Genomic DNA, 24,258 nt, shown 5'->3' with positions numbered 1-24,258 from the left:
TTTCCCCAAGGCAGGCTCAGATGTGGAGAGAACGGTGTGGTTTGGGATTTGGTGGTTTGGGGTGTTTTTTTGCCGGTGGATTGTGATATTTCGGGGGTTTTTCCCCTGCTTTGACTCCTTTGCTTGGGAGCCTCAGGGCAAAGTTTCTGTGCAAGGAGTATATTTCGATTGCAGAAATAGCACTGTCCCTGCTCCATAGGACGGGCGCTTGGTCTGAATGTTATAACCCGGAGGAGAATAAAATCACGTGCGATGAACTAATGTGTCTTTTTAAGCATCGGTTTGAAAACATCTCGCTTTGTTTTGTCTGCTGCGTTAAAGATGCTCTATTTTATGTGTGGAAAAGACGAAACAGTTGTTGATCTGGTTCAAAGCAATGTTGCGTGGAGTTCGGTTATTTTCATCATCCTTTTAGCTCGAATACACGAGGCTGGAAAAAAAAAACCCAACCGTGATAAGCGAGTTTAAAAAAGGGTAAGAAAAGGAAAAAAAAAAAAAAAGGAAGAAACTAATTCACGATACTGTAAATTAATATTTCAACAGGGACGAGGTTGATTACTGGTACTTTTAACCGTAATTATTTGGTATTAGTGCTGTGATAATTGAATGATTTAAAGGATTCATTACATGTATGATGAGTTTGCCTTCTCTGTATTAACTATCTGCAGATTTCTTTCCCTTTCTTCTAACAGCATGTACAAGACAAAACAATATCTATTATGTGTATATTAAGATTGATTTTATTTCTGAGAGAACACCCCCCCCGGAGAGAAAGAGAAGAATCTAAAGTTAATATATGGTTAGCAACCCAACTCCAGAAATGCAATAAAAGTTAAAATCTCCCCTACTGTTTTTTAATTATGATATTAGATCAGGAAGAAGGACGGTGGGAATTTATTGCTTCGACTATTTTGTATGGATGTGCCTGTTTTTTTATGTAAAAACATGGGTAGTCAAAAAGACACCATGCTGCTCGCCTTCATCTTTCTTCGCGTAATATTGTTTGCTTTGTTGCTAATGCTCATGCACGTTCTGATGCTGCTACCAGAGTAAAATATTAGCGATATTACGATACGCTGGATTGCATAATTTTTCTTGCGTCTGTTTGTATAATGCTCCTCTCCCAGCAGGTGTAATTTTAAAACCTGGAGGCTTTTCCCCGTGCCTCTGTCTGTGTGTGCACACGCGTTGCCTGCGGATGAACTTTATCCTTTGCTGCTAGGAATGATTTTGGGGCGGTTTTGCAAAAGACCTCCTAGCAAAAGCGGTGGGGCGGAGAAGTTGAGTAGGAGGCTGTGGGGAGATGAGGTTGCGTTGATAAACTCTCCCTTTTTTTTTGCAGCAGGGGAAGAACTGGGCTATATTATGTTTGGGGGTTCCCCCCCCCCCCGCCCCCGACCCAAATAAAAGCTCTCCTGGCTTCTCGTAGATATTTGCTCGCCTGGATTTGGGGAAAGTCCCCTGAAGGCTCAGCTCTTCCCGACCAGACGAACCCGCTCCAGGGCTGGAAAACAAACTGGGGCTGGTGGAGGGGATCGTGTAAATGGTAGCAAATGTCCCTGCTCAAGGTTGTTATCTTTAGGTGTCTGGGTGTCTGGCTCAGACACCGAGTATTTACATAGGTATCGGCTCTGCAGATGACCTTTACAAATAACTGCTTGGAGGGGGGGTGGATTAAGACAGAGGATGGGGCACTGCCTGAATATTCTTTATTTTAAGCCATATTTGTGGTAGATAGAGGCAGATTTAAGGCTGGGCTGATCTCCTGGAGGAGACGTTTGCACCAGGCCAGAGGTATTGCGGTGCAGATTGGGCTGGAATCCATCGCCTAAAGCAGCACCCTTCGCCCCTCCGCCCCCCCTCCCGGCCCCCCCCCCTATACATTTCGTGGGGTTATTGTCTTATTCGAGGGCACCAGGCTCTTCCTAACACCTTGTGCTCGCTTTCAAGCTCGCTGGTGTGCAACTGGAGCAGCCAAACAATAGAATTTGCAGACACAACTTGGAGCTTGCAACTATAGTTATCTATGCTAATTACAGGGTGTCTGACAGAAACATAATAAATGTAAAGGGAGAAGTATAGAAATATGTTTCTTCAGGCAGTATACACTTCGCCTCTCTGGGTTCAGGCTTGTTTTCTTGCTCTTCTTTTAATTTACTTCTCTGGGAAATTTTTTTTTCCCCTTCTGTTGACCTGCATTTCATATCACACCCAAAACCGAGCTAACCTGGTGAGCAGCGTGGAAGAGGGGCTTTAATTTTGCACCCTCCCCGGCTGCTGCAGACGAGCTGCTGTTTGGGAACATCTGCAGTAGGCTTCGTCTGGTGGAGACCTGAAATTTTGGAAAAGGAGACCATAACACACTTAAAGAAATTGTTCTTAGCTTTAATTGCACCTCGGAATTTATTGTCTATTAGCCGTACCTCCAACACTGGAGGGACAGGAATTCTAAGCAACAAACAGGGGGGGGGTGTGTGTGGGGGGGGGAAGCACTTAAGCAGGTAAAAAACTCCTGCAGTGTCATTTTAAGCTGAATGCTGATTTTCTTTGCCTTAGCTGTGACTCCCATATTGACTCAGACCGAAGTTTTCACGTTGATATAAAGCGATGTGCGTGCGAGTTCCAGCGGCCAGTTGTTGTCCTGGCGAGCTTTTCTGTATGGTAACTTTATAGGAAGCCTGAATAAATATGATTTTCGAGTAACCCAAGAATTTAGCGGGAGGAGGGGGGGGCGAGGCAAAGCCTATGGCTTGCAATCGCGCTGCTGCAAGATGCACGGATGGTATTTGGCCTGAAATTAATCTTTCCCCATATTTATTTACTTTAAGAGACAATCCTGGAATAAACAGAGGCATCTGGGGGATTAGAAAATATTTTGCAGTCTCTTCAGAGAGTCTGCTTTAGAGTCATTCAATCCATTGTGTACAATTTTTCCCCCTCTTCTTTTTTTTTTTTTTTTTTTAAGGAAAGGAGGGGTGAAGAAGGAACAAAAGAAAGAGAGGAAGAACTTGGGCAGGCAAAAGAGAAGAGGAAGGGAATGGAAAAGGACAAAGAAAGGGGGGGGGAATGGGAACTTTATCCCGGGTTAAGGCTGAAAATGCAGGCGGGGAGTGGGAGTTGGAGCTGGCTGGAGGGTTACTTTCGTTTCGCTTCTGGAGGGATATGAAGCCAGCACCGCCCTTCCCTGCTCCTCCAAAGCAGGGGCTGGAGGTGTGCAGCGGGGCCGGGGGGGCCGGGGGCGGGAAGGAGCGGAGAAAACACCGATTTCTTTTTTAATCCGAACTTGACAGTGTTAATTGAACCGAGGGAAAGCGGGGGAATGCGGACGGGGGTTTGTTGTTTCCACCACCCCCCCCCTCCCCGAGGAGGCTCCGTCCGTCTGTCTGTCAAGGGGGGCGCGGTGCCCGCTCATCCCCGGGCCCTCGGGCCGCCGCAGCCTCCCCGGGGCGGCCGGGATGCGGCTCCGGGGCTGCCCCCGCTGGGAGCTCCGGGCTCCGGCCTCGCAGCCTCGGGGTGCCCCGGCGGGGCGGCAGCGCCGCAGCCCCTCTCCGGAGGAAGGCTGCTGGTGGTACTCGGGCCTGGAGCTGCGACAGGGAAAGGGGGATCCCCCAACCCCCCCCCCCCCCCCCCCCCAACCCCGCCAATTACTGGGGACCGCGGGCTGGCTTTTCCTTACCACCACTTTTTGCGAAAAAATAAACAAAAAAAAAGTAAAATGAAAAAGCAAGAAAAAAAAACCAAGAAAGCAGTGTCACCTCAGCAGGCAGGCTGTCCAATAGTTGTTTTTTTCCTTTTTTTTTTTTTTTTCCTCCCTCTTCTGTCCTTTTTTTTTTTTTTTTTTTTATTAGGGTTATTTTTTTGTCTCCGTTCCTTCCAATCAGGGGAGAATTTCTCAAAGCGAAACCAAAAGATTTGGAAGTGAGGAAGGAGCCCGGCTGCGCGCACAGGGCAGGGAAGGGATGCAGCTCGGGCTGAGCACACACAGCACTTGCAGGGAGCGGGGCGAACATGGGAAGCATTTAGCTCCGAAAAGGTGTCAGAAGTCAACTGGGCAGGACAGTGCTCAGACAAAGGCTTGATTTTCTGTAACCTCCTAATCTGCGACTCGACTTTCTTTTTTTATTTTTAATGATTACTTTTTTTCTCCGCCAGGAAAAAAAAAAAAATAAACACTCATGCAGCTTGTGGACTGCTAGTGTTAGCTTTGCTCAATGCAATTAAGTTTCTTTCCCCTGCAGAAAGATATTAGTCTGCCTGGAAGGGATGTGATGGTTCACCATCATTTCAGAAGAGGTAATCTCCCATTAAACAAGTACCGAAGCTTTTGTGGAGGCGCAGGAGTCTAGTTGGAAGCGTGCATAAAGCTGCGAGATAACCTTGTAGCTGCTGAATTCAATAGCAAGGCGTGTTTTAATTCCAGCCTGGATATTTGCTTGGAGACACTGCTACTGAAAGGAAGAATATTTCAGGATATTGCTTTATTTGCCCTGCACGCTGAGCGGACTTTATTCACATACTTTGCATTCATCCATGGGGATGGTTTCATGTCGAGATAAGCGTGAAAGACAATATTTTATGGGGTTCAGATCGTGTTAAATTTTATGGGGGTTCACATCGTGTTACGGATTCTGCAGCAGAGAAAGCGTTGTCTTAAGCCGTGTCTTCAGTCTTAAGCCGTGTCTTTAGCCTTAAGCCGTGCCTTTAGTCTTAAGCCGTGTCTTTAGTTTGCTTTAAGGTGAAGCGTCTCCATCTCTGCTTTGTACTGCTCAAGTCTCGGAGACCAGCAGCACTGCTCAAGTCTCGGAGACCAGCAGCCCCTGAATGAAAGGGGTTCGTATCACAAACGCTGTCTTACTTTTATTTAAGATCCCACGGCGATGTGGGGAGCGAATAATTCCGTGTGCTGCAGGTTCCCGTGCAAATAAAAGAAATCTGTGCCAGATACGTTTGCCTTTGTGTAACACCAACATACACCATCCACGACTAATTTAGTGACCTCGCCTGCTTGCGTTAAGGTTACAAAAACTGCTGCTACTTATTATAACTGCGTGGCTTTGGTAATTTCTGCTCATTTTGCGGTCCGTCTGCGGTATATTCTGACATTATTATTTTTGTTTCCTCTGGAAAACCTCCCCACTGACTCTGCTTTTCAGTGCTTCTCTCCCTCTGCATGCTCAGTCCCTTCCCTTCTCTCTCCCTCCTTCTCTCTCTGCCCCTTTTTTCTTTCCCCCTCTCCCCTTCTGCACATACGTCTGCAGACCACCCTTCTTTTGTAAGGATTCTCTTTAAAATATTCCACCAAAGTAGAAAAGCCAAGCTGCTTTTTCCCCTCCACATGTCACAGCCCACTATATTAGCAGCCCTGCGGAGTAAGTATTTTTTAAATGGGAATAGATAAAAGAATGATGAGTATATATATATATATATTTTTTTTTTTTCTCGCGAACATAAAAATAACCGTCATTGGAGACTGGTGATTGACAGATAAATTGGTCTCGATAAAGGCCAAGGAAGACATTCTGCTCCTGCAGGAATATTTCCCTTTAAGGCTCACATAAAGCAGGGGACTTAAAACGGAATGGGGAATAAATTCTGTGGGGGAGCGAGTCGATGACTTTTCTCTTCGAATTTGGAAAATCCGGAGTCCCTTGACAAACACCCCCCGTCACAGTTTTATTTTAAAGCCTTCCTGTTTTTCGAGAGGGAAATCCTATTCCTGCCAGCAGCGAGGGCAGCCTTGGGCACTAATTTTTTTCGCTCGAGCCCTGTGAATTGAGGTGCAGGGTTTTATCCTGGCTCAGCTGAGGGGGTAAGTTGGAGGGGCCGGGGGGGGGGGGGGGGGAAGTCTCCTGGCAGCATCACTCCTTCTTGCCTATTATCCCTGAATCTGCTTAATCTCTTTTCCCCTCCTGCTCGCGTTTCCCATGCAACTTACCGGGGGGGGGGGGGGAGGGGGGGGGGGGCGGGAGAAAAATAAATAACAACTGAAGAGGTTTCTGCCGTGTCCGTCCGTGGGACTTGCACAGACTGTACATAACGCCTGTCACTGGTGAATGCTGCATCACTGGAGACACCCTGCCCACCCCCCTTGCCTGCCTGCCTGCCCGCCTCTCCCATGGAGGACCCCCCCCCCCCCCCCCCGCCTTCTGAACCCACACTTTTCCTCCTTCTTGCAAATTTTGAGCATTCCCCTCCGTGTCCCCCCAGCCCTCGAAGACCCGAGGTGATGGAGAGCCCTGGAGAGCCCAGACAACCCACATTTTTGGGGGGTTCGGTTTGCTAAAAAAATCATGAGAGGCTATTTTTGGTTAGGCATCTTAATTATTTTTTTTGTTTTCTTCCAGAGAAATCGCCTAAGTCCCTTCTTTCAGACTCCAATGGGCGTGAGCTATTTACCTACCTGTCTTTCCTTACAAAGGAAAGGTTATTCTCTCAAAATGCAGGCAGGCTATCACCGATTTTTTAACGCTCCCAACTTCTTCAATCGATTTTGGTGCAAAAAGAAAAGTTTCCAGGCGTTAACAAAAAAAGAAAAAAAATAAGAACAATCATGTGCCCAACACACATTGTTGCTTCCTCCTGATACGCAAAAGCTCTCTCATCCTCAGCTATATAGCTGAAACTCGGTCACTACGGTTTTATTTAATGAACGACACATTTATGAACAATCAAATGATCCTCGTAAAAATTTTATTGAAGGACATAAAAACATCCACGACTGCTTGCCGAATAATGCAGCCTTTCACTGCAAAAGCTCAGTTCTTTCCCTGTTTTTTTTTTTTTTTGGGGGGGGGGGGGGCTGGCGGTATTATTAGTTCCCCCTCCTCTTTGCAAAGATGCTCCTCTTACCATATATATATATTTTTTTTTTTTTCCCCCTCCTGAAGTCACTTATTTCTTAAAGCAGGACGAGATGTGCCTGTGCCCCACAGATTTCTCAGCTGCTGAGCAGCCTGACGATGAGGCAGCGCTGCGAAAGATGACAAAAGCCCCCTTTCCTTTTAGTTAAAAGCTTCTCTCCCCCCCCCCCCCCCCCCCTCCCCAAGCTCCTTTCTCCAAGTGGGGAACCCACCTCCACCGCGCTTCTCCCCTCTCCCCTTCCCACCGATATTCAATTTAATGTATCCATTAGAGGCTAGAAGCTGCAGAAGCAAAGGACAGAGACAAATTACGTCAAGAAATAGTTCCTGGACTACCTTCCCACAATTACCTTCCACCTTCCTCGGCCCAGGGCAAATCTCCCCCCCGGCCGGCAGGCAGAGCATCCCCCGGCTGAGGACCGGCCGAGCCTCCCTCCTCCCCATCTCCGCCCCATTTCCATCAGTTTTAGGAAAAGCCGGTGGCGTTATTACCGAAAGGAAAAAAAAAAAAAAAAAAAAAAAAAAAAAGAAGGGGGAAAAAAAAAAAAAAGACCTGCGGATTGATCCACGCTATATTTTTGGGTAAATACAATCACGTGAGGGCGGGCAGCCAATGGCACACTGGGAAAGGCTGAAAAAATAATTACCTGCCCTGATTGTTCTATGAGAAGATAAAAAGTACACATACAGTTCATACAATAATCTTATGAATGTAAAAGAGGGGGGAACCATGTCGGCTTCTGGCCCCATAAGCAACTACTATGTTGACTCCTTGATAAGCCACGAAAACGAAGAGCTCTTGGCCTCCAGGTTCCCCAGCACTGCCTCCCACCCGGCTGCTGCCCGACCGTCAGGATTAGTCCCGGACTGTGCCGACTTTCCGTCCTGCAGTTTCGCCCCCAAGCCGGCCGTTTTCACCACCTCCTGGGCTCCCGTCCACTCCCAATCCTCCGTGGGCTACCACCCCTACGCTCCCCAGGCACCCGTGGGGGCCGAGCCCAGGTACATGCGGACTTGGCTGGAGCCCCTCGCCGGGGCCGTCTCCTTCCCGGCCTTCGCCCCCGGTGCTCGCCCCTACGGCCTGAAGCCCGACGCCTTCCCCGGGCGACGGGCGGAGTGCGGCCCCGCCGACGGCCGCGGCTACGCGGACTACATGTACGCGGCTCCGGGGGAGCTGAGAGACAGAGCAGCGCAGACAATTCCTTCCCCGGAGTCCGAAGCCATCGCTTCCAGCAAACACAAAGAAGAAAAGCACGAATTAGACCCTAGTAAGTCGAAGTCATTCTTGTTTACGACCGGGGAGGCATTACGGCTTCCAGGACCCTACTCAATAAAATGAAATTACCTTAGAGAGCCCGACCCTAAAACTCCAGATACGCAGGAAGATCTGGGGGTTTGAGCGAGTCCGCCTAGCAGAGCCGGCGAGCGAATATCTGTACTTTGTTTGGGGCTCTTTAGTCTTTTTGCTGTGGTTTGTTTTGTTGTTTGGGGTTTTTTTTTCCTGTTTTTTTTTGTTTTTTTTTTTTTTTTGCAAGGGGGGGGGAGGCTGTTGGCTTCTTTGATCAAATATTCATCACCTTCCACCGGGGGGAATTAAAAAAAAAAAAAAAAATAGAGAAGGAGAGTGCGTGTGTGAGAGGGAGCGAGAGGGGGGTAGGCAGAGGGAGAAGCCTCTTCGCTTTCAAATATTTCCACTTTCAAAGAACCAGGAAGAGTTGTAGCTGGCTGGAAGTGAACGCATTGATGTGGGGTTTTTTTTTGGGGGGGAGGGGAAAGGAATATCTCTGGATAAATGCAGAGGTGTCTCTTTATCTATTTTAAAAATCAATAAAAGCTCCACCGGTGCGATTATTCATAAAATGCTCCAACACGTGGGAATAAATGAAAAGGTGGGTGCCCTGGGCAGGGGGGCCGGGCTGGGTGGGTGGGTGCGTAGGGGAGAAGTAAGGAGGAAAATCGGCGTTGTAAAGGCATAAACTAAGCGTGTGGAGGTAGCTGAGGGCAAAAGGCAGCGAGCGCAGGACATTGGACCATACACTTGAAGAAACATCTTCTGCAGCCCAAGTGAGAGAGCGGGGGGGCGGGGGGGGGGGGGGACCCTCAAAAAAAAAAACAAACCCAAAAAAACCCCAACCCAACCCGGCCATCAGGAAACCTTGAACATTGTAGGGGCAGGAGTCAGGTAACCGCCACCATCACCCTCCCCTCCAGCCTGCAGCGCAGGGGAGCCTGGACCCCAGCTCTGCAGAGGGGACCAGCTCCTGGGGGATGCAGGCAGGAGGTCAGCTCAGCTCCCGGGATTCAGAAAACAAACAAACAAAAAAAAAAAAACCCAACAAAAACCCGACCCAAAAACCCCCAAACCCCCAAACCCCTCCTCGCCAAACCCTCCCGGAGGGGCAGCTCAGCATCCGCGGGGGATGCGGGATGCCGGGGTACCGCACGCCCCCGCAGCCGCTCGGCCGTGCCCTGGCTTTGGGTGGGACCCTCCTGGCCTAAGATGCGGGTGATTCCCGGGCGATAAAGCCGGGTGTCAGCGGACGGGAGCACCTTGGTGCCTCGGTACCTCGCTCTCTAGCTGGAAAGGTGCTCGCACCTCGATTTATGACAGGCGGGCTGGTGCCAGGCACCCTCGTGATAAAAATAAGTCGAGGAATCAGGGGGCGAAAGTCTCCCTTTGCTGGCAGGCAGCTGCCTGAAACGGCAGAGGGAAAACCTTCTCCCAAGGAAGGAGCGATGGGTTTGCTCCCCCGACCAAGCGGGGCTGTGGCAGCAGCGTGGAAGGTCCTTTAGGGTAGGGGGAGGGGCGGGGGGGGGGGGGGGGGGGGGGGGGGGGAAGCCAATTTCTGGGAGCCAGTGGGACATCTCGCGTGTCATCCTTCAGATATTAAAAAAACAAACTCGGCTTTCCAGGTCTGGGAAAGCTTCTAGGGAAAGTATTTGGAGAGCTGAGGTTGTAAAAAGAGGTTTATGGGCCTATGAAATGGTGGGAATTTTGACTTTTTATGACTATGTTCTTAGATTACTGCTAGTAGCAGTCATGTGGATAATTATTATTTTAAACCCCATTGCTACAGTTTTATTTACTGAAACTTTTATGTGAGAACAGCAGCAAAAGAAAAGGAAATGACCCCTCCAAAATAAACAGATTAAACTCTTCTGAAGGTCACTTAAAATATTTAGGTAAGATCTGCTAATTAAACAGGTTTCTTTCCATAGCTACGCCAGGGCGTGGAGGGGGGGAGGGAAGAAAGGCCAGCTGTATGCACTGATTTTTTTTTTCCCCCCCAAAAATATAAAAATCTTCTTTCTCAGACAATCCCGTCGCAAATTGGATTCATGCGCGCTCCACGAGGAAGAAAAGATGTCCTTACACAAAGTATCAGACCCTGGAACTGGAAAAAAGAGTTTTTATTCAATATGTACCTTACACGGGACCGGAGGTACGAAGTAGCCAGAGTCCTTAATCTCACTGAACGCCAAGTCAAAATCTGGTTTCAGAACAGGCGAATGAAAATGAAGAAAATGAATAAAGAAAAAACCGATAAAGAACAGCAATAAAGTTGGCAAAGTCCAGTCAATGAGAAGCGAGGGTGGAGAGCAAAAAAAAAAAAAAAAAAAAAAAAAAGGAAAAAAAAAAGGAAAAAAAAGGAAAAAAAAAAAAGAGGCTGTTTTTGGGGGTTGAAATGTTTCTGACTTTGAATGTGCGGATGAATGTTTAGCGTTATAGGCAAACACAGCAAGCGTTTTGGGAGACGAGTCTTTTCTAAAATGCAACTAAATAAAAGAAAGATGGGGGGTTTGTTTTCTCTTCCTTTCTTCTTCCTTGTTTTTTGTTTTGTCCTCCTCAGAAAACAAACACAAGAAGTACTTGAATTTTTTTTTTTTTTTAGTATTTTATTTCATAAATTAAACTTATCCAGTATTTTTATTTTTTAATTCCGCGAGCTCGTGAGTGAATATTTTGTACAAAAGAGAGGAAAAAGAGGAAAAAAAAAAAAAAGACTGAAGGGAATATGGCTCAATGATGTTCTGTCATGGTGTTGAACGTTTCTGCTGTACTTATTTGTGTATTTTATTCTCGTCTCAGAACCGTTCTGTAATATTGTTATGTTCGCTATTGTAGAGCAGCTCTATGTAAATATACCTAACGTCACGGGGAGAAAAAAAAAAAAAAAACAACAAAAAGGAACAAAAATCGGTATGTAGGTGTCTTTTTATTTAAAGCCCTTTGCAGAGGAGCGGCCCCGGGGCTTCGCCAGCCGGTGCCGGTGCCGGTGCCGGTGCCGGTGCCGGTGCCGGTGCCGGTGCCGGTGCCGGTGCCGCAGCCTCGGCGGGGCGGACCCGAGCATCCCCCGCAGCCGGAGGAGAGCGGAGATTTCTGCTCCCTTCCCCAGCACTTTTCTATTTCAGAGTACCGTAATAAAAAGGCGCTGAGGTAAGGGTATACGTGCCATCAATTTTTAGATTGGGATAATTAATTGTGCTAATTTATGACCCCAGGCAATCGAAGGATATGTAAAAAGACGAAATATGGATGCTGGGAATAGAGGAGCTGGCAAAGGCACCCGCTCCCTGCCACCCGCTCAGGGGGAGCTTCTGCCTTATCGATGCTTTGCCAAAAACTTGGCGGGCGGCTGGAAGCGCTGCTTCTCGCAAGACAGCCCGGGAGAAGGGGGGGGGGGGGAAATAAATACATGTCTGGGGTGGAGAAGGGCTGGGGGGGGGGGGGGGGGGGGGAAGAAAGAGCAGGGGAAGAAAGAAATAAACGTGTGGTGGCCAGGCGGCAGCCTGCAAATTTTCGGGCTAAAAGGCGAAAAATAAAATTAAAAAAAAAAAAAAAAAAAAAAAAAAAGGCAGACACCCCCCCCCCTTCGCCCTACACCGGGGAGATTTAAAAAAAAATAAATAAATAAAAGGTTGGGGGGGGGGGGGGGAAAGGGGTTGTTGGCTGCGGAAAGGTCAAACCCCCCCCCCCGTCCTGCCAGGGCGAGACGGGTCTGGTGCTGCAGCGGCTTGTGCGGAGGCGAGAAAACACGCTGCCGCAGCGCATGGAGCCGGGATTTATCAATGGCTCCTTCCCTGGGCCGCTTTCCAGGCTGCTGAATGAGAAACAAGAGGCAGGAGATTGTATAAAAAATGAGCAGCGAGGGATGTTTAATCATAAAAACTTGTTATAAGGTCCCTTTCTTTAATGAAATGAGTGGAGCAGCGTTTTAATCTTTCTAATCAAAACCAGATCAGGCGAGCGAGATACGTTTGTCGCCCTCGTCCCAGTTCCTCCGAAATAAAAAAATCTGGAAGCGATTACTTCTGCTGATCTCATAAAATATTGCTCTTTAATATTTCTTGCTGAAGCATTTGGAGGTTTCTTTTCCTTCCCCTGATTTGTGTCCTCGCTTTTAAAGCGGGGGCTCGTTTTGTCACCGGAGGGGGACAGGCGCACCGCGGTCTATCAGCGGAGACATCCCTGGAGCAGGGGAAGCTAAAAAGCCCTTTTACGATCCCAGTTTCGTGCTAGGTCTGTTTGGAAAAACCTTAACGAGCGCAATGAAATGGTCAGGTTAGAAAACATTTTAGCAGAGCGAAAGATTTATGGACCAAAAAAAAAAGAAGGGGGAAATCTTTCCGCCTAAGTCACGTCATTCTTTTTATTATTATTATTATTATTATTATTATTATTATTACTACTGCTATTTTCCCTCCCGTCTGCTTCTCTCCCTTCGTTCGTCCCGCCTCAAATAAAGAATAAAATCCTGCAGGGTCGGGAAGCGGTTCGCCCACGTCCTCTTCGCGAGAGGGGAGAAATCATCCCGGTTTATCATTATTACTTAAGAGGGGAAAAAAAAAAAAAAGAAAGAAATCCCGATCATCATCGGACGGGACTTTGGAGGCAGTTTCGGACCCGGCTCTCTGGAGGGGCTTGTCAAGGAACGTTTAGGCGATGTTGAAAAGACATGATGTATGGAAGTTCATTTGGCCCCCCTTTCATTCAAGCGGATCTCATTTCCAGTGCGGCCACAGCCTGCTCCCTCCTCCTGCCCCCCCCCCCCCTTCCCTCCTTCCCTCCCTCCCTCCCCAGCCCCCCCCCCCCCCCCCCCGCCTCCCCAGCCCCTCTCCCTCCCTCCCCAGCCCCTCTCCCTCCCTGCCGCAGCCATCTCTCCGGCCAGACCCCCGGTAGAGCCGGCGGGCAGCGGAGGAGATGCCCCTTTGTCTCCACCGAGCTGCTGGTTGGGGCTTTCTTTTGTTGGTGGTGGGTTGGGTTGGGTTAAAATCCTGCCGCAGTTTTAGTTCATGTGCAAGGCCCCCGGTATCCTCAACCCCCCCCCCCCCCCTCCTTCCCCGTCCCCCCCCGTCCCCCGGTGAAGGGTTACACCAGTTATAAAATGCCATTTGGCCCTGCTGGGAGGCTGCGCTGGTGCGGCTCAGCCATTGAATTTCTCCTCCACCGCAGCCAGCGGAGAAAAAAAACCACCCCAGTGTGGCTCAAAATAAATAATATTAATGTAAAAAAAAAAAAAAAAAGAAAAAAGGGGGGGGGGGGGAAGAAACGCGGCTCGCACCCAGCAGCACGCCCTGTGGCCAGCCTTTCCCCGGATTAATGTATCAAAATGCTCCAATTTCGGCATTCTCTGACATATGGCGCGTGTGTGCAGACGCATACTGATACAGCTATTGTGTGCCGGCGCTTGCGAACATGCAGATGTATTTCTGCCCGGGAGAGATGCGCTTAGAGCTCCCGGAGAGGGGGGAAAAAACCCCAAACAAACCCAAACCCATATATATATAGGCGTGTATATATGTTGGTTTTTTTTTTTTGTGGTGGGTTGGTTTTTATTTTGGGGGGGTGTCGTGTGCGTGGAGGGGTGGGGGTGGTGTGGGGGTGCCTGGTTTCAAATCTGCCCTTTTGTAAGGCACACAAAACCGACAGGACCCTACAGCTGTCCATAGGTACATTTCCGCAGCCAAAAAAATGCCACTTTTACACTCTGTTTGTCTCCCTGCTATGCGGGGCTGAATAGGACCGAACAAAACAGGACCCTAGATCTGGCTAGACGTCTGGCTTTAATTGCTTTATGGTTTAAATAAGGTGGTGCTCTTCTCTTTGAAACCGGATTATTGGAATGTTTTGTCTACAAGCTACAAACAACAGACCCCCTCGGACGAGGGGAGGTAAAAAAAAAAAAAAAAAGAAAACCAAACCCCAACTCGAAGCCAAAACTGATAAAAGCGGGGAGGCGGGGAGGGAGGGTGGCACATCTGGTGGGTTTGTTTGGTCCTGCGTGCGTGTGCTGGCCTTTTTTTTTTCCTCTTTTTCTTATTTTTATGGGTGAGGAAAAGGGAGAAATGGGGGGGGGGAAACAAATAAAAGGGGTGTGTGGGGGGGGATGGTTTTGCTTCCCCCCAAAATCCTGCCCGCGCTTGAGTGTTTATATAGGGGTGGCCGCACCGCGCCGCGCTGCTGGGGGGGTGCCCCCCCCTCCCCGGGGCGCGGGTAAGGGATTACCGGTTATAACGCGCCGCCCGGTAATCGCGGGGGCCGGCGGGTCCCCGTGTGTCCCCCGTCCCCCCCCCCCCGCCCCGCCCGCGGCGCTGCGCCCCGCTGCGGCCGCGAGATGGCGCTGTTGCCCAATGTTAGCGCGGGGCTGCGCGCGGCGGGGAGCGCCCCGCGCCCGCGGAAGCGGCTCCGCGCCCGGGGGGTGGAAGGTGTGGGGAGGGGGGGGGGGGGGGGCGCGGAGCTGCCCGGCTTCCCCCCCCCACACACACACATACAGACACGCGGCCCGCGCCGTGCTGAAAAACCCCGCAAATAGCTTTTTTTTGGTGTATTTTTTTTCCGCGGGGAGCGCGGAGCAGCGCTCAGGGCTGACATCTGACGGCGCGGGGAGCGCATAAATGCGTAAAAACGCTTGCACAGAGAAATCGCCTATTTCGAAGCGGGTTTTTGTTTGTTGTTGGGGGTTCCCCCCCCCCCCCCCCTTTCTCTTTATTTACGCACGTCACGTCTCTCTGCAAAGCCTCCTCATTTTGAGGTGGGGAAGGAGGGAATGACATTTTTCAGTGAAGGTCAGGGCAAAGAGAGAGGGGGGGATAAAATAAACTCGGGGAGGGTACAATGAACCACCTAAAAGTACAATACGGCCACACCGATAAAGCTACATTCAAGCGCACGCACCCGCAAGACACATCACCCCCCCCCCCCCCCATCCCCACACCTCAACACGGCCAAAACGGTAAAGACAAAGAGCGGCGCTTTCCCCAGACAGTAAATGTCAAGTTATTTTCCTTAAAAAGAGGCAGGCAATTGCATATATCTTATTTTCGTGAAATCTGGAAGGGGGGTGGTGGTGTCCTTTCTTCCACGGCCACCGAAGGCAAACGTTTATTTCCCAGCCTAAGGTACGGTCCTGAAATACTCGCTGCACCTTTGCGTGCTGCATCCAGGGATAACGACTGGAAAAATGCAGCAGCTCTTCCCAATCCCGGCCCGAACTGCCCAGATCTGACAACTTCTTGGTTTGGGGTTTTTTTTGGGGGGTTGGTTTTTTTTTTTTTTTTGCACTTTAATTTGCACGGCTGCCTTTACTGCGCGGGCAGGGCACTGGGATTTTAAAAACAGAAATGCTATTGATTAGAGGAGGAAAATGGTCACCTCGACTATTACCTGTTAATTGAGGAGCTTCTGTCCCTAGTTGCTCTTTTCTTAATTTTTTTTTTTGGGGGGGGTGGGGGTGTTCTCTAGGGAAGGGGTAATCTGGGGAAGGGGGGGATGAGGTGGGTGAGTTCTCCTGGAAAAATGAATATGGTCATCGTGCCGTCCTTGAGTTTATTGGGCTACGAAGACTATTTCTTCACGGTAAACCCAGCTTGATTCTCGAAAATATTTTCGCAATAAGCGGTGGAAAAGTCACCGTTCCCCCGCATAGCTCATTGTCTGCTGACGGGGAGGAAAAACCCACCACACGTAGCCTTTCCAAATGGAAAAATACACCCTCGATTTATGAAAATCTAATGAAGGTGGACTGGGTGGCTACTGGCTCTTTTTCCTCTTCTTGGGAAGGTGTCTGCCAGAAAAAAAAAAAAAAGAAAAAGAAAAAAAAATACAGTTTCAACCTCACCAGAGGTTTGAGCCGCCCCATGCCTCGAAAAAATCGAGAATGTGACCTTTACTGGGCAGAAAAACACACCTCAAAACAGCTTGGCGAGCGGAGCTGAGATGGTATTTTTCTCCCTCCACACTTGAAATCGGGTCAGAGTCACCCAGGTCTCTTCTGAAAATAATTAGGCTGCCTTTTTTTTTCCCCTTTTTCTGGTGAAAGAACATGAGGGAAAGATTTGAAGGTCTGTAGACTTCTGAGGGAAACACGGGGACTGTTAATAATACTATGTCATTCAGTGGGATTGATATTTTTTTGCGGCTCTACAGAAAACAGTCATTTGCGAAGTGTTGGTGTCGTGTCCCGTCCGCCCACCCCCCCCCGCCCCCGAAAAATTAACACGGATCCTGGTGATTTGATGTGATTTCTTTCTTTTTTTTTTTTTTTTTTTTTTTTAATGAGCTGGGTTCCTTCGTGCGGTCGTAAAAATGAAGTGTCCGAAGTGAAAGGTTGCAGCGAGTGGTCACTTACAGGGCAAAAAGTGGGAGCGAGGGGCGCAAAATACCGCTCGCAAGAGGAAAAGACGGGGGAAATCGCTATGCCGAATAGCGAAACAATTGGGGGGGGGGGGGGGAAAGGTCGCTGGTTATTTTTTACAGGCATGCACAAAAGGGAGTACATACTTTCTGTCTCACTTTGCCTCTCTCTCGCCCAGAGTAGCTCTCTTTAAGCAATGGTCTACTTTATTCCCTTGGAAGGACGCTTCCCCTGTTATTTCCAGCCGTGGATTTTCAGTGGTTGGTTTGAAAGGAAGCAAAGAAGGGGGGGGGGGGGGGGGGGGAATAATAAATAACTCCCCATAATTTTCTTGCCTTTATTTTCTTTAAAGAAGGACAGCAAGGAGCAGCCAATCAATACGGAGACGCTTCCCTCGCCCCGCTCGCTCCCGTTTTGCTTTTGTTTGCTTGTTTGATTCCAATCTTCCAACCACCATCGCCACAATAACAACAGCACATGCACACACAGCCCCCCCCCCCAAAAAAAAAGGCCAGAAAAAAGGAGGGGGGGGGGGGAAGAGTAAATCTGGCTCAGCGACTCCAACCACACCAGACACCCCACCCCCCCCCGCGTCCCCTTTCTGCCCCCCTCTAGGTGGGACCAAACCCCCCCTCGCAGCCCCCCCAAAGCCCAACACAATGACAACACCAACACCAACACCGGGGGCACCCCACCCCATCCTCCCTGGCAAACGGGCGACCCCGGGGGGGGGGAGGGGGGGGGGCGATGCTGAGCACTAGAATAAGCTCACCCCCATTTTTTTTGGGGGGGGGGGTGATGGGGAGGGCAAGGGGGGGGCCGCTTGGGCTCCCTTTACCTGTTGAGGTTACCTAGGCTGACCTCCAGCGCATGTATTTGCTGCCATCAGTGAAGAGGCTGCTGCTGGGAAAAAAAAAAAAGGGGGGGGGGGGGTGTTGTTGGATATTAATGCGCACCTTCACCCTCCTCCACTCATTAGGTGTGGGTGCCCCCCCTCTCCGGAGGGGTGCGGGGGTGCGTGTCCCCGGCGTACACCACCTTTCCTCTATCTTCCCCCCCCCCCTCCCCCCCCCCGCCCCGCCGCCCCAACCCAAAAAGAAAAAAAAAAAAAAAAGCGCCCAAAACGCTGTCATTTGGCTGGCAGGCTGGCTCAGCGTGGCGGAGGGATGTGTACATATCGCGTGTGAGGGGAGAGAGGAGGAAAAGAAAAAAAAAAAAAAAAAAAAAAGAAGAAAAAAAAAAAAGAAGAAAAAAAAAAAAAAAAGCCACACCACCGGGATTTTGAGGAATTGCCTGTGGTGTTAAAGGGAAGGAGCAGAGTTACAGAGAAATTGAGAGAGAGAGCTCTACCTACCGACAGATTACAAGAGAAGTCAAGAGCACCGAGAACCAACCGTACAGACACACAGAGGCACCATGAAACGCCTTTGAGATCGCATTAAAAAAAAAAAAAGGCCACTAAAAAGCAGGACTTGAGACAGTCCAGGGACAATCTCGCACTAATCTAGAATTAAAGCCGTCTTTTTTTTTTTTTTTTTCCTTTTTTTTTTTTCCTCCTTCTTTTTTTTTTTTTTTTTTTTTTTTTTTTGCATGCGAGGGTCATGAGTTCCTACTTTGTAAATCCTCTCTTTTCCAAGTACAAAGGCGGTGAATCGCTGGAGCCAACTTACTACGACTGCAGATTTCCACAAAGTGTTAGCAGGAGCCATGCTCTCGTGTATGGTCCGGGCACTACTGCTCCCACCTTCCAGCACCCTTCACACCACGTCCAAGAGTTTTTCCACCACGGAACCTCCAGCATCTCCAACTCTGGATACCAGCAAAACCCATGCGCCTTGGCGTGTCACGGAGACGCTTCTAAATTCTATGGATATGAAGCTCTACCGAGGCAATCGCTTTATGGTGCTCAGCAAGAGACGACTGTTGTACAATATCCTGACTGTAAATCGTCTTCCAACAGTAACTCTAGCGAGGGACAAGGGCATTTAAATCAAAATTCGTCTCCCAGTCTCATGTTCCCATGGATGAGACCTCACGGTTAGGACCTTTTTTTCCTCCTCCTTGAATGTTTTCCTTTATTTTTTTTCTCTCTTTCTCTCCCTCTCCCTCTCTCTCTCCCTCTCTGTCTGTCTGTCTGTCTGTCTATATATATATGTATGCATATACAAGCACAAACATATGTATAGATATATAAACATGCACATACACACATATGCATACATATATATATATGTAAAAATATAAATATAAGAGGCGTAGATGTAAAATATGAAAGAAATGAGCAGTTTTGTGCTAATGTTTCTTCTTTTTAGGAAGACCTTTGAAAGCAAACAAGACAGCAGTTGCTAGAGAGCCAGCAAGGTGATTCCCTGCAAAAGGCTTAAATCACAATAAAGTAAAACTTGTTTTTTATTGCTTGCCTTGAGGATAGGCAATAAGATACAGCTCCCACGAGGTTATTTGCATGTTGATAATACACGGCTCTTTAAAATGTCATATAGCCTTTCATAACCGCTGGGAGACGAAGCCTGAAAGGTGGGAACTTGTATAAGTATTACTAATACTTTACATCTGTTTCTTAAAGCCTAGAGATAAAAGTTTAAGCAGAAAAGGAAACTTAGCTCAGAGCTATGGGGTGGGGTGGAGGAGAACAGTCTGCTGTCCTGGGTTTAAAAAAAAAAAAAAAAAAAAAAAAGGGGGTGGGAAATTCAAAATAATTCGGGCTGAATGGAACTTTGCTCATGCGGAGCCCGGATAATTGCACAGAAACCGAAATACTTCAAAGTACAAGTTTCCCCCACCTAAGGACCAAGGTTGTCTAGAAGCCTTGTTAATTTCAAAACATGTGAAGGTTAGTGTTATTTTAAGGACAATCAGAGCCCCGAAGTTCTGCCCCCCGACCCCCACCGAAATTTAACAACAACAACAACAAAAAGAAAATAGAAAGGAGCCCTGGCTAACGCAGAGAGGATGTGGCCCAGAGGCTGGGAGATAGACGCAGAGAAAACACGTTATTTATCTAAGCTTTGACCCAGGGGTAGTCTCAAGGATGCAATCATTGCGAACTGGAGCATATATATTTTTTTTTTTCCCCTTGCAAACAGATTGTTTTTCTCATTGAGAAAGGACGGTGCAGAAGGAAGCGCAGGGGCTCAGCTGCACATACCTCAGTCCTCTCTCCTTCTTTTTTGGCTATTGCTGCAAATGTCCATCTCGAGTTGCTTCAAATACAACCTCTGTGTTTGCACAGGCAAATATCCACCTCTCTGTGCGCGCGCGTGTGTGCTTTACAGACACACAGCCCTAACCGAAAGGACAGGGAGAGGGGATTTGGTAGAAAATTCAAATTCTCAGGGCAGAAATATTAGCAAATAGGAGGACCCTGAGTCTGGATTTGGGGGGAACAACATTTGGAAAAGGAAACAAGAGTTGGGCATTTTGAGGAAAAGAAAGAAAGAAAGAAAAAGAGAGAGAAAGAAAGAGAGGGAGAAAGAAAGAGAGACAGACAGACAGAAAGAGAGAGGGAAAGAGAGAAAGAGAGAAAGAAAAGGAAGAAAGAGAGAAGGAAAGAGAAAGGAAGGAAGAAAGAAAGAAGGAAGGAAAGAGAAAGGAAGAAAGAAAAAGGAATGGGGAGAAGGAGGAAGGCTGGAGAGGTTTTTATGGTGAACAATGCACCTTTCAGAGGAAAATATATATTTTTTTATAAAATGGAGCTGCCCACCAGGACTCACCATCCAGAATCACCTTTTAGGAAAACTGGAAAGGTCTCTTTTGTGAATGAGCTTGACACACGCCTCCCTGCACCCAGCCAAGCAGCCAGAGCTGAACACTCCCCAGGAAGAGCCAGGGAAGGGCAGCTGGCTCCCAGTATTAACAGCAATATCAGCCCCATGGTTATTAATAATCACCCAGCGACTTTCCTTTAGGACCTTTAATATGCAAAAGGTTGAAAGGGGCTTTTTTTTTTTTTGGGGGGGGGGGAAGGGCAGCAGTTTCTCTAGGAAAATTGAGGCGAGGGGGGCTGGGGAGGGGGGGGGGGGGGAGCAGAGCCTCCAAAGGGGGAGAATTAAGAAGTTATTTGATGTTTGTGTCCTACAGCTCCCGGAAGACGCAGTGGCAGACAAACTTACAGCCGGTACCAGACCCTGGAGTTAGAAAAGGAGTTCCTCTTCAACCCGTATTTGACACGGAAGCGGCGGATTGAGGTCTCTCACGCCCTGGGACTGACCGAGAGACAAGTGAAGATCTGGTTCCAGAACAGGAGGATGAAGTGGAAAAAAGAAAACAATAAAGATAAGCTGCCGGGGGCCAGGGACGAGGAGAAAACGGAAGAAGAAGGGAATGAAGAAGAGGAAAAAGAAGAGGAGGAAAAAGAAGAAAGCAAGGACTGAGTTCTCAGCCCCTTGAAGTCTCGTTTTATGGCAGATGATAAATCGAGATGTTTACGACGGTCATTTGCTTTTATAGAGTATAGAATGGAGAGGCTCACACAGCAGTAACTACCTGTCAAACAGTTGTAGCCTTTTTTATTGTCATAGAAACTTCCCCTACTTTTTTTCCCCCTTTTTTTCTTTTTTTTTTAATAGCTGCGTTTTTAGTCCAATAAATACATAGTTGGCTTGACTGCAAGAGCGGGGCGGGGGGGGGGGGGGGGGGGGGAGAGAGAATTAAATGATCCAGCAAAGCAAAAACCACCCCCAACCCCCAGCAGTCCTAAAACCGAGCCTGGGAAGCAAATGTCACTGCTCGTCCCCTGCTCCCTCCGCTCCCGCCTGCGAAGCTGCACACGCGGCCGGGTGCAGAATATGTATTTATTTGAACAGCTTTGACTTTGCCTTTTCTTCCCCCCCCCTCCCCTTCCCCCCCCCCCTTTTTTTTTTTTTTTTAAGCTTGGTTTTGCCTCTCCCGAATGACCCTAGGGGAAGTGCGAGGGTGCTTCCAGCTTCCTTAGCTTGTTTTGTGTAGTGTCTGTCTATCTGTGGAGATCTCCATTCCTAGCAGCCATTTATCAATTCCCTCGGAGGGGCCATTCCTGCAGCCCCTGCCAGATAAGAAGAGGAGCTTGGAGGGTGAGCATACCTGGTAGCGCCCGCAAACACACCCACACCCCCCCACACACACACATACCCCCCCCATTTCTATAGGATTGAGGCTTGTATATACCTTGATAGGCCAAAATACGCAACCCAACCCCTTCCTTATTTCTATAGGCGCTGTTTACCCTTTGCCTGTGTGAGCACTCGAAATTCTTCATGTACTACCTAAAGGGAAAACCTGCAATAATTATCAAATCTATTATCAACAAGGGGCTTACGTATCCTAAATTTTACTTGGTCAGAATTTAATTTAAGAGAGAGAGAGCGAGCTGTGTTTTTGCCCTGATGCAAGCTACTAAGTAGCATAAAATAATAATAAAAATACAATAAAGAAACCCAACCAACCTTGTATTGTACTTTATCACTACCTATAGAAGGAGTCATGCTTTGAAAGTATTTGTAATGCGGTTTTATTGTCGTTCGTTGCTGCTTATTTTCTTGGAAAAAAAAATAAAAAAAAAAAATCCCAACAACTGAAACTGCCTAGTTGAGAACGCACAGTATTGTATTATTTTATTGTGCTTATAAAGTAGTGTAGAACTAAATTGCACTGAATGTATAGTTATCTATTTGTCTTGACTTATCTGTTAATGCAACATGCTCGAAACAAAAAAACAAAAAAAAAAATCGTCATTTGTTTTATGTAAAAGCATAGTTCTGCGTGTTCAAACTCTGAATGTAGCAATTACCGCCAGAAAAAGAAAAAGAAAAAGAAAAAGGAAAAAAAAAAAAAACACATTTCTGGACACCGTGGATTTGTATTGTATACGTGAGACATTACGTAAATAATAATAATAATTATAATAATAATAATAATAATAAAAAGATTTTAAAAGGACTGCGTTGCCTACAGTGCTGTGTCTCTATTTAAAAGCACCCACACGTACACACCGCTCAGAAGTGGGCTCTGACTAATATTTCATCCTCCAAATCATCTTTGGCAGGCTTCAAAAACCAAGGCTCCTCTTTCTTTGGGAGGAAATCGGAACATTTTGGCTCAACCACCAGCGGCGGAGGTGGCTCGGGCAGGGGGAGGATTCCCCCCCCCCCCCCCCCCACTCCTGCCTCCCTGGCCAGAGCCTGAGCGGGGCGTTTCACTGCTGCGATGGCAAACGCTCATCAAAAATGGCAACGTTGCTGCTAATTGTCCGACCGAAGCTGTAGGTCCGCCAAAAGAATCATCATCATCATCATCAAATCAAATAAAATACTGCAATGACTCCAGCACTGTTAAGTCTTTCTTTGCCACGGGAAAGGCTTCTTCGGGGGGGGGGGTGTGTGGGGTGTGGGAATAACGTGCATGAAGGGTGTGCGGGTGGATTTTTACGTCTCCCGGCTGGGAAGTGCCATTTGAAAGGTCTGGAAAGTGCAAAGCCCTGGTGCTGCCCGGCTCTGAGGTCCAGAAAATCCTCTCCTTGCTCGGGCTGGGCTGGCAGTCGGGCGGGAGACGCCGTTCCCCCCCCCCCCCCGTTCCGGCTGCAATCCGGTGCTGGCGGGCGATCGTTAGCGAGAGATGGAGGGACGTTAGGTGTGCGTCAAAACCCGCCTGGACCCCGCGGTGGAGGTCTGGGCACCAGGCGGGCTCGGGACTCTGTGGCAACACATTTCCCTAGAGGAGAACAGCGCGAAACACGCCAGAAAAAATAAAGTTGGCAAGAAAGCGGTTTATTTATTTGTATTTCCCGCTCCCCCCCCCCAGGCGCAAAGTCCCTTCTACTCTCTCCCCAAATTCATACCTTCTTCCCCACGGACACCATCCCTGCCGTAACACATCCTTTTATTTTACTATTACTACTGTTGCTGCTGTTGTTGTTTTTACTGTTATATTTTCTTTTACCACGTTAAATTTTATTTTATTTACAGCAAAACCTGGCGGTGACGCCTTCAGGTCTCTCTTCTGCTCCTCGGATAGGAGATGAACTTTGTCATTCTTTCTCTAGCCACCAGCCTCCTTTCGCTGAACGAAGTCTATTGATCTGCAAACCCGGGTCTATCTCTTCTCCCCCCCACACACCCCCCCCCCGCTCCCCCCACCCCCCCCCCCCCGCTGATAAATGGACTGCATCACCCAGAGCCCAGGGATGCAGAAGTAGACGGGATGTTTACCCAGATATCGTAGATAAGGGAAGCACAAGGCTCCTCGCACGCAGCCCCGATGCGCTGAGCTGTGTCTGGAGGCTCCTCCGTGGGCTTCAGACATTCTTGACCCCCCCCAAACCCCACCAAGCTTAAAGGATTTAAATGCCTCGGGGCTCGAAATCGCTGGACTCTGCCCAGGAGGGCTGGGGAGGGGGGGGGCTGGGGGGGGGGAGGGAAGGAAAGAAAAAAAAGAGAGAAAGAAAGGGGAAAAAAAAGGAGAAATGCCGAAGTTGTGCGGCGCGCAGGAAAACGGGACTCGGGTGGGCGCACCCACACCCGCTTCTTCGCCCCTTTTTTCCCCCCGTGTTTGCAGCGCGGGTCGCGCCCCCCTGCAATGCCAGGGCGAAATGGGGCTGGGGGGGGGGGGGGGGGAAATGCACCGAAAACGGCACCAGCGGGGTCGGATCCTGCCCGGGGATGGGGCTGAGCGTCTGCGTGTGCAACGCGTGTGTGCAGCTCCCGTGGGTGCCCACTCCCGAATTGCACAAAATACCGATACAGGCAGGTTTCCCCCCGGCTGCAGAGCCC

At 48.7% G+C, this 24,258-nt stretch overlaps 2 protein-coding genes across 2 annotated transcripts; both read left to right on the top strand.

Moving 5' to 3' along the window:
* The first annotated feature begins 7,566 nt into the window (after positions 1 to 7,566).
* Positions 7,567 to 10,465, top strand: LOC143171372 (homeobox protein Hox-C9-like). Its single transcript, XM_076360313.1, is given in 3 exon segments — positions 7,567 to 8,128; positions 10,176 to 10,261; positions 10,263 to 10,465. Coding segments are annotated over 3 exon segments (807 nt in total). The 3' UTR covers positions 10,422 to 10,465.
* A 7,631-nt stretch (positions 10,466 to 18,096) lies between these two features.
* HOXC8 (homeobox C8) lies at positions 18,097 to 20,886 on the top strand. Its single transcript, XM_076360341.1, has 2 exons — positions 18,097 to 18,532; positions 20,594 to 20,886. Exons 1-2 carry the CDS (start codon positions 18,097 to 18,099, stop codon positions 20,884 to 20,886), a joined length of 729 nt encoding a protein of 242 aa, XP_076216456.1.
* Positions 20,887 to 24,258: the final 3,372 nt, after the last annotated feature.

The sequence above is a fragment of the Aptenodytes patagonicus genome, chromosome 27 (assembly GCF_965638725.1).
Source record: "Aptenodytes patagonicus chromosome 27, bAptPat1.pri.cur, whole genome shotgun sequence".
Taxonomy (NCBI): domain Eukaryota; kingdom Metazoa; phylum Chordata; class Aves; order Sphenisciformes; family Spheniscidae; genus Aptenodytes; species Aptenodytes patagonicus.
This window is presented reverse-complemented; position numbering and strand designations above follow the sequence as displayed.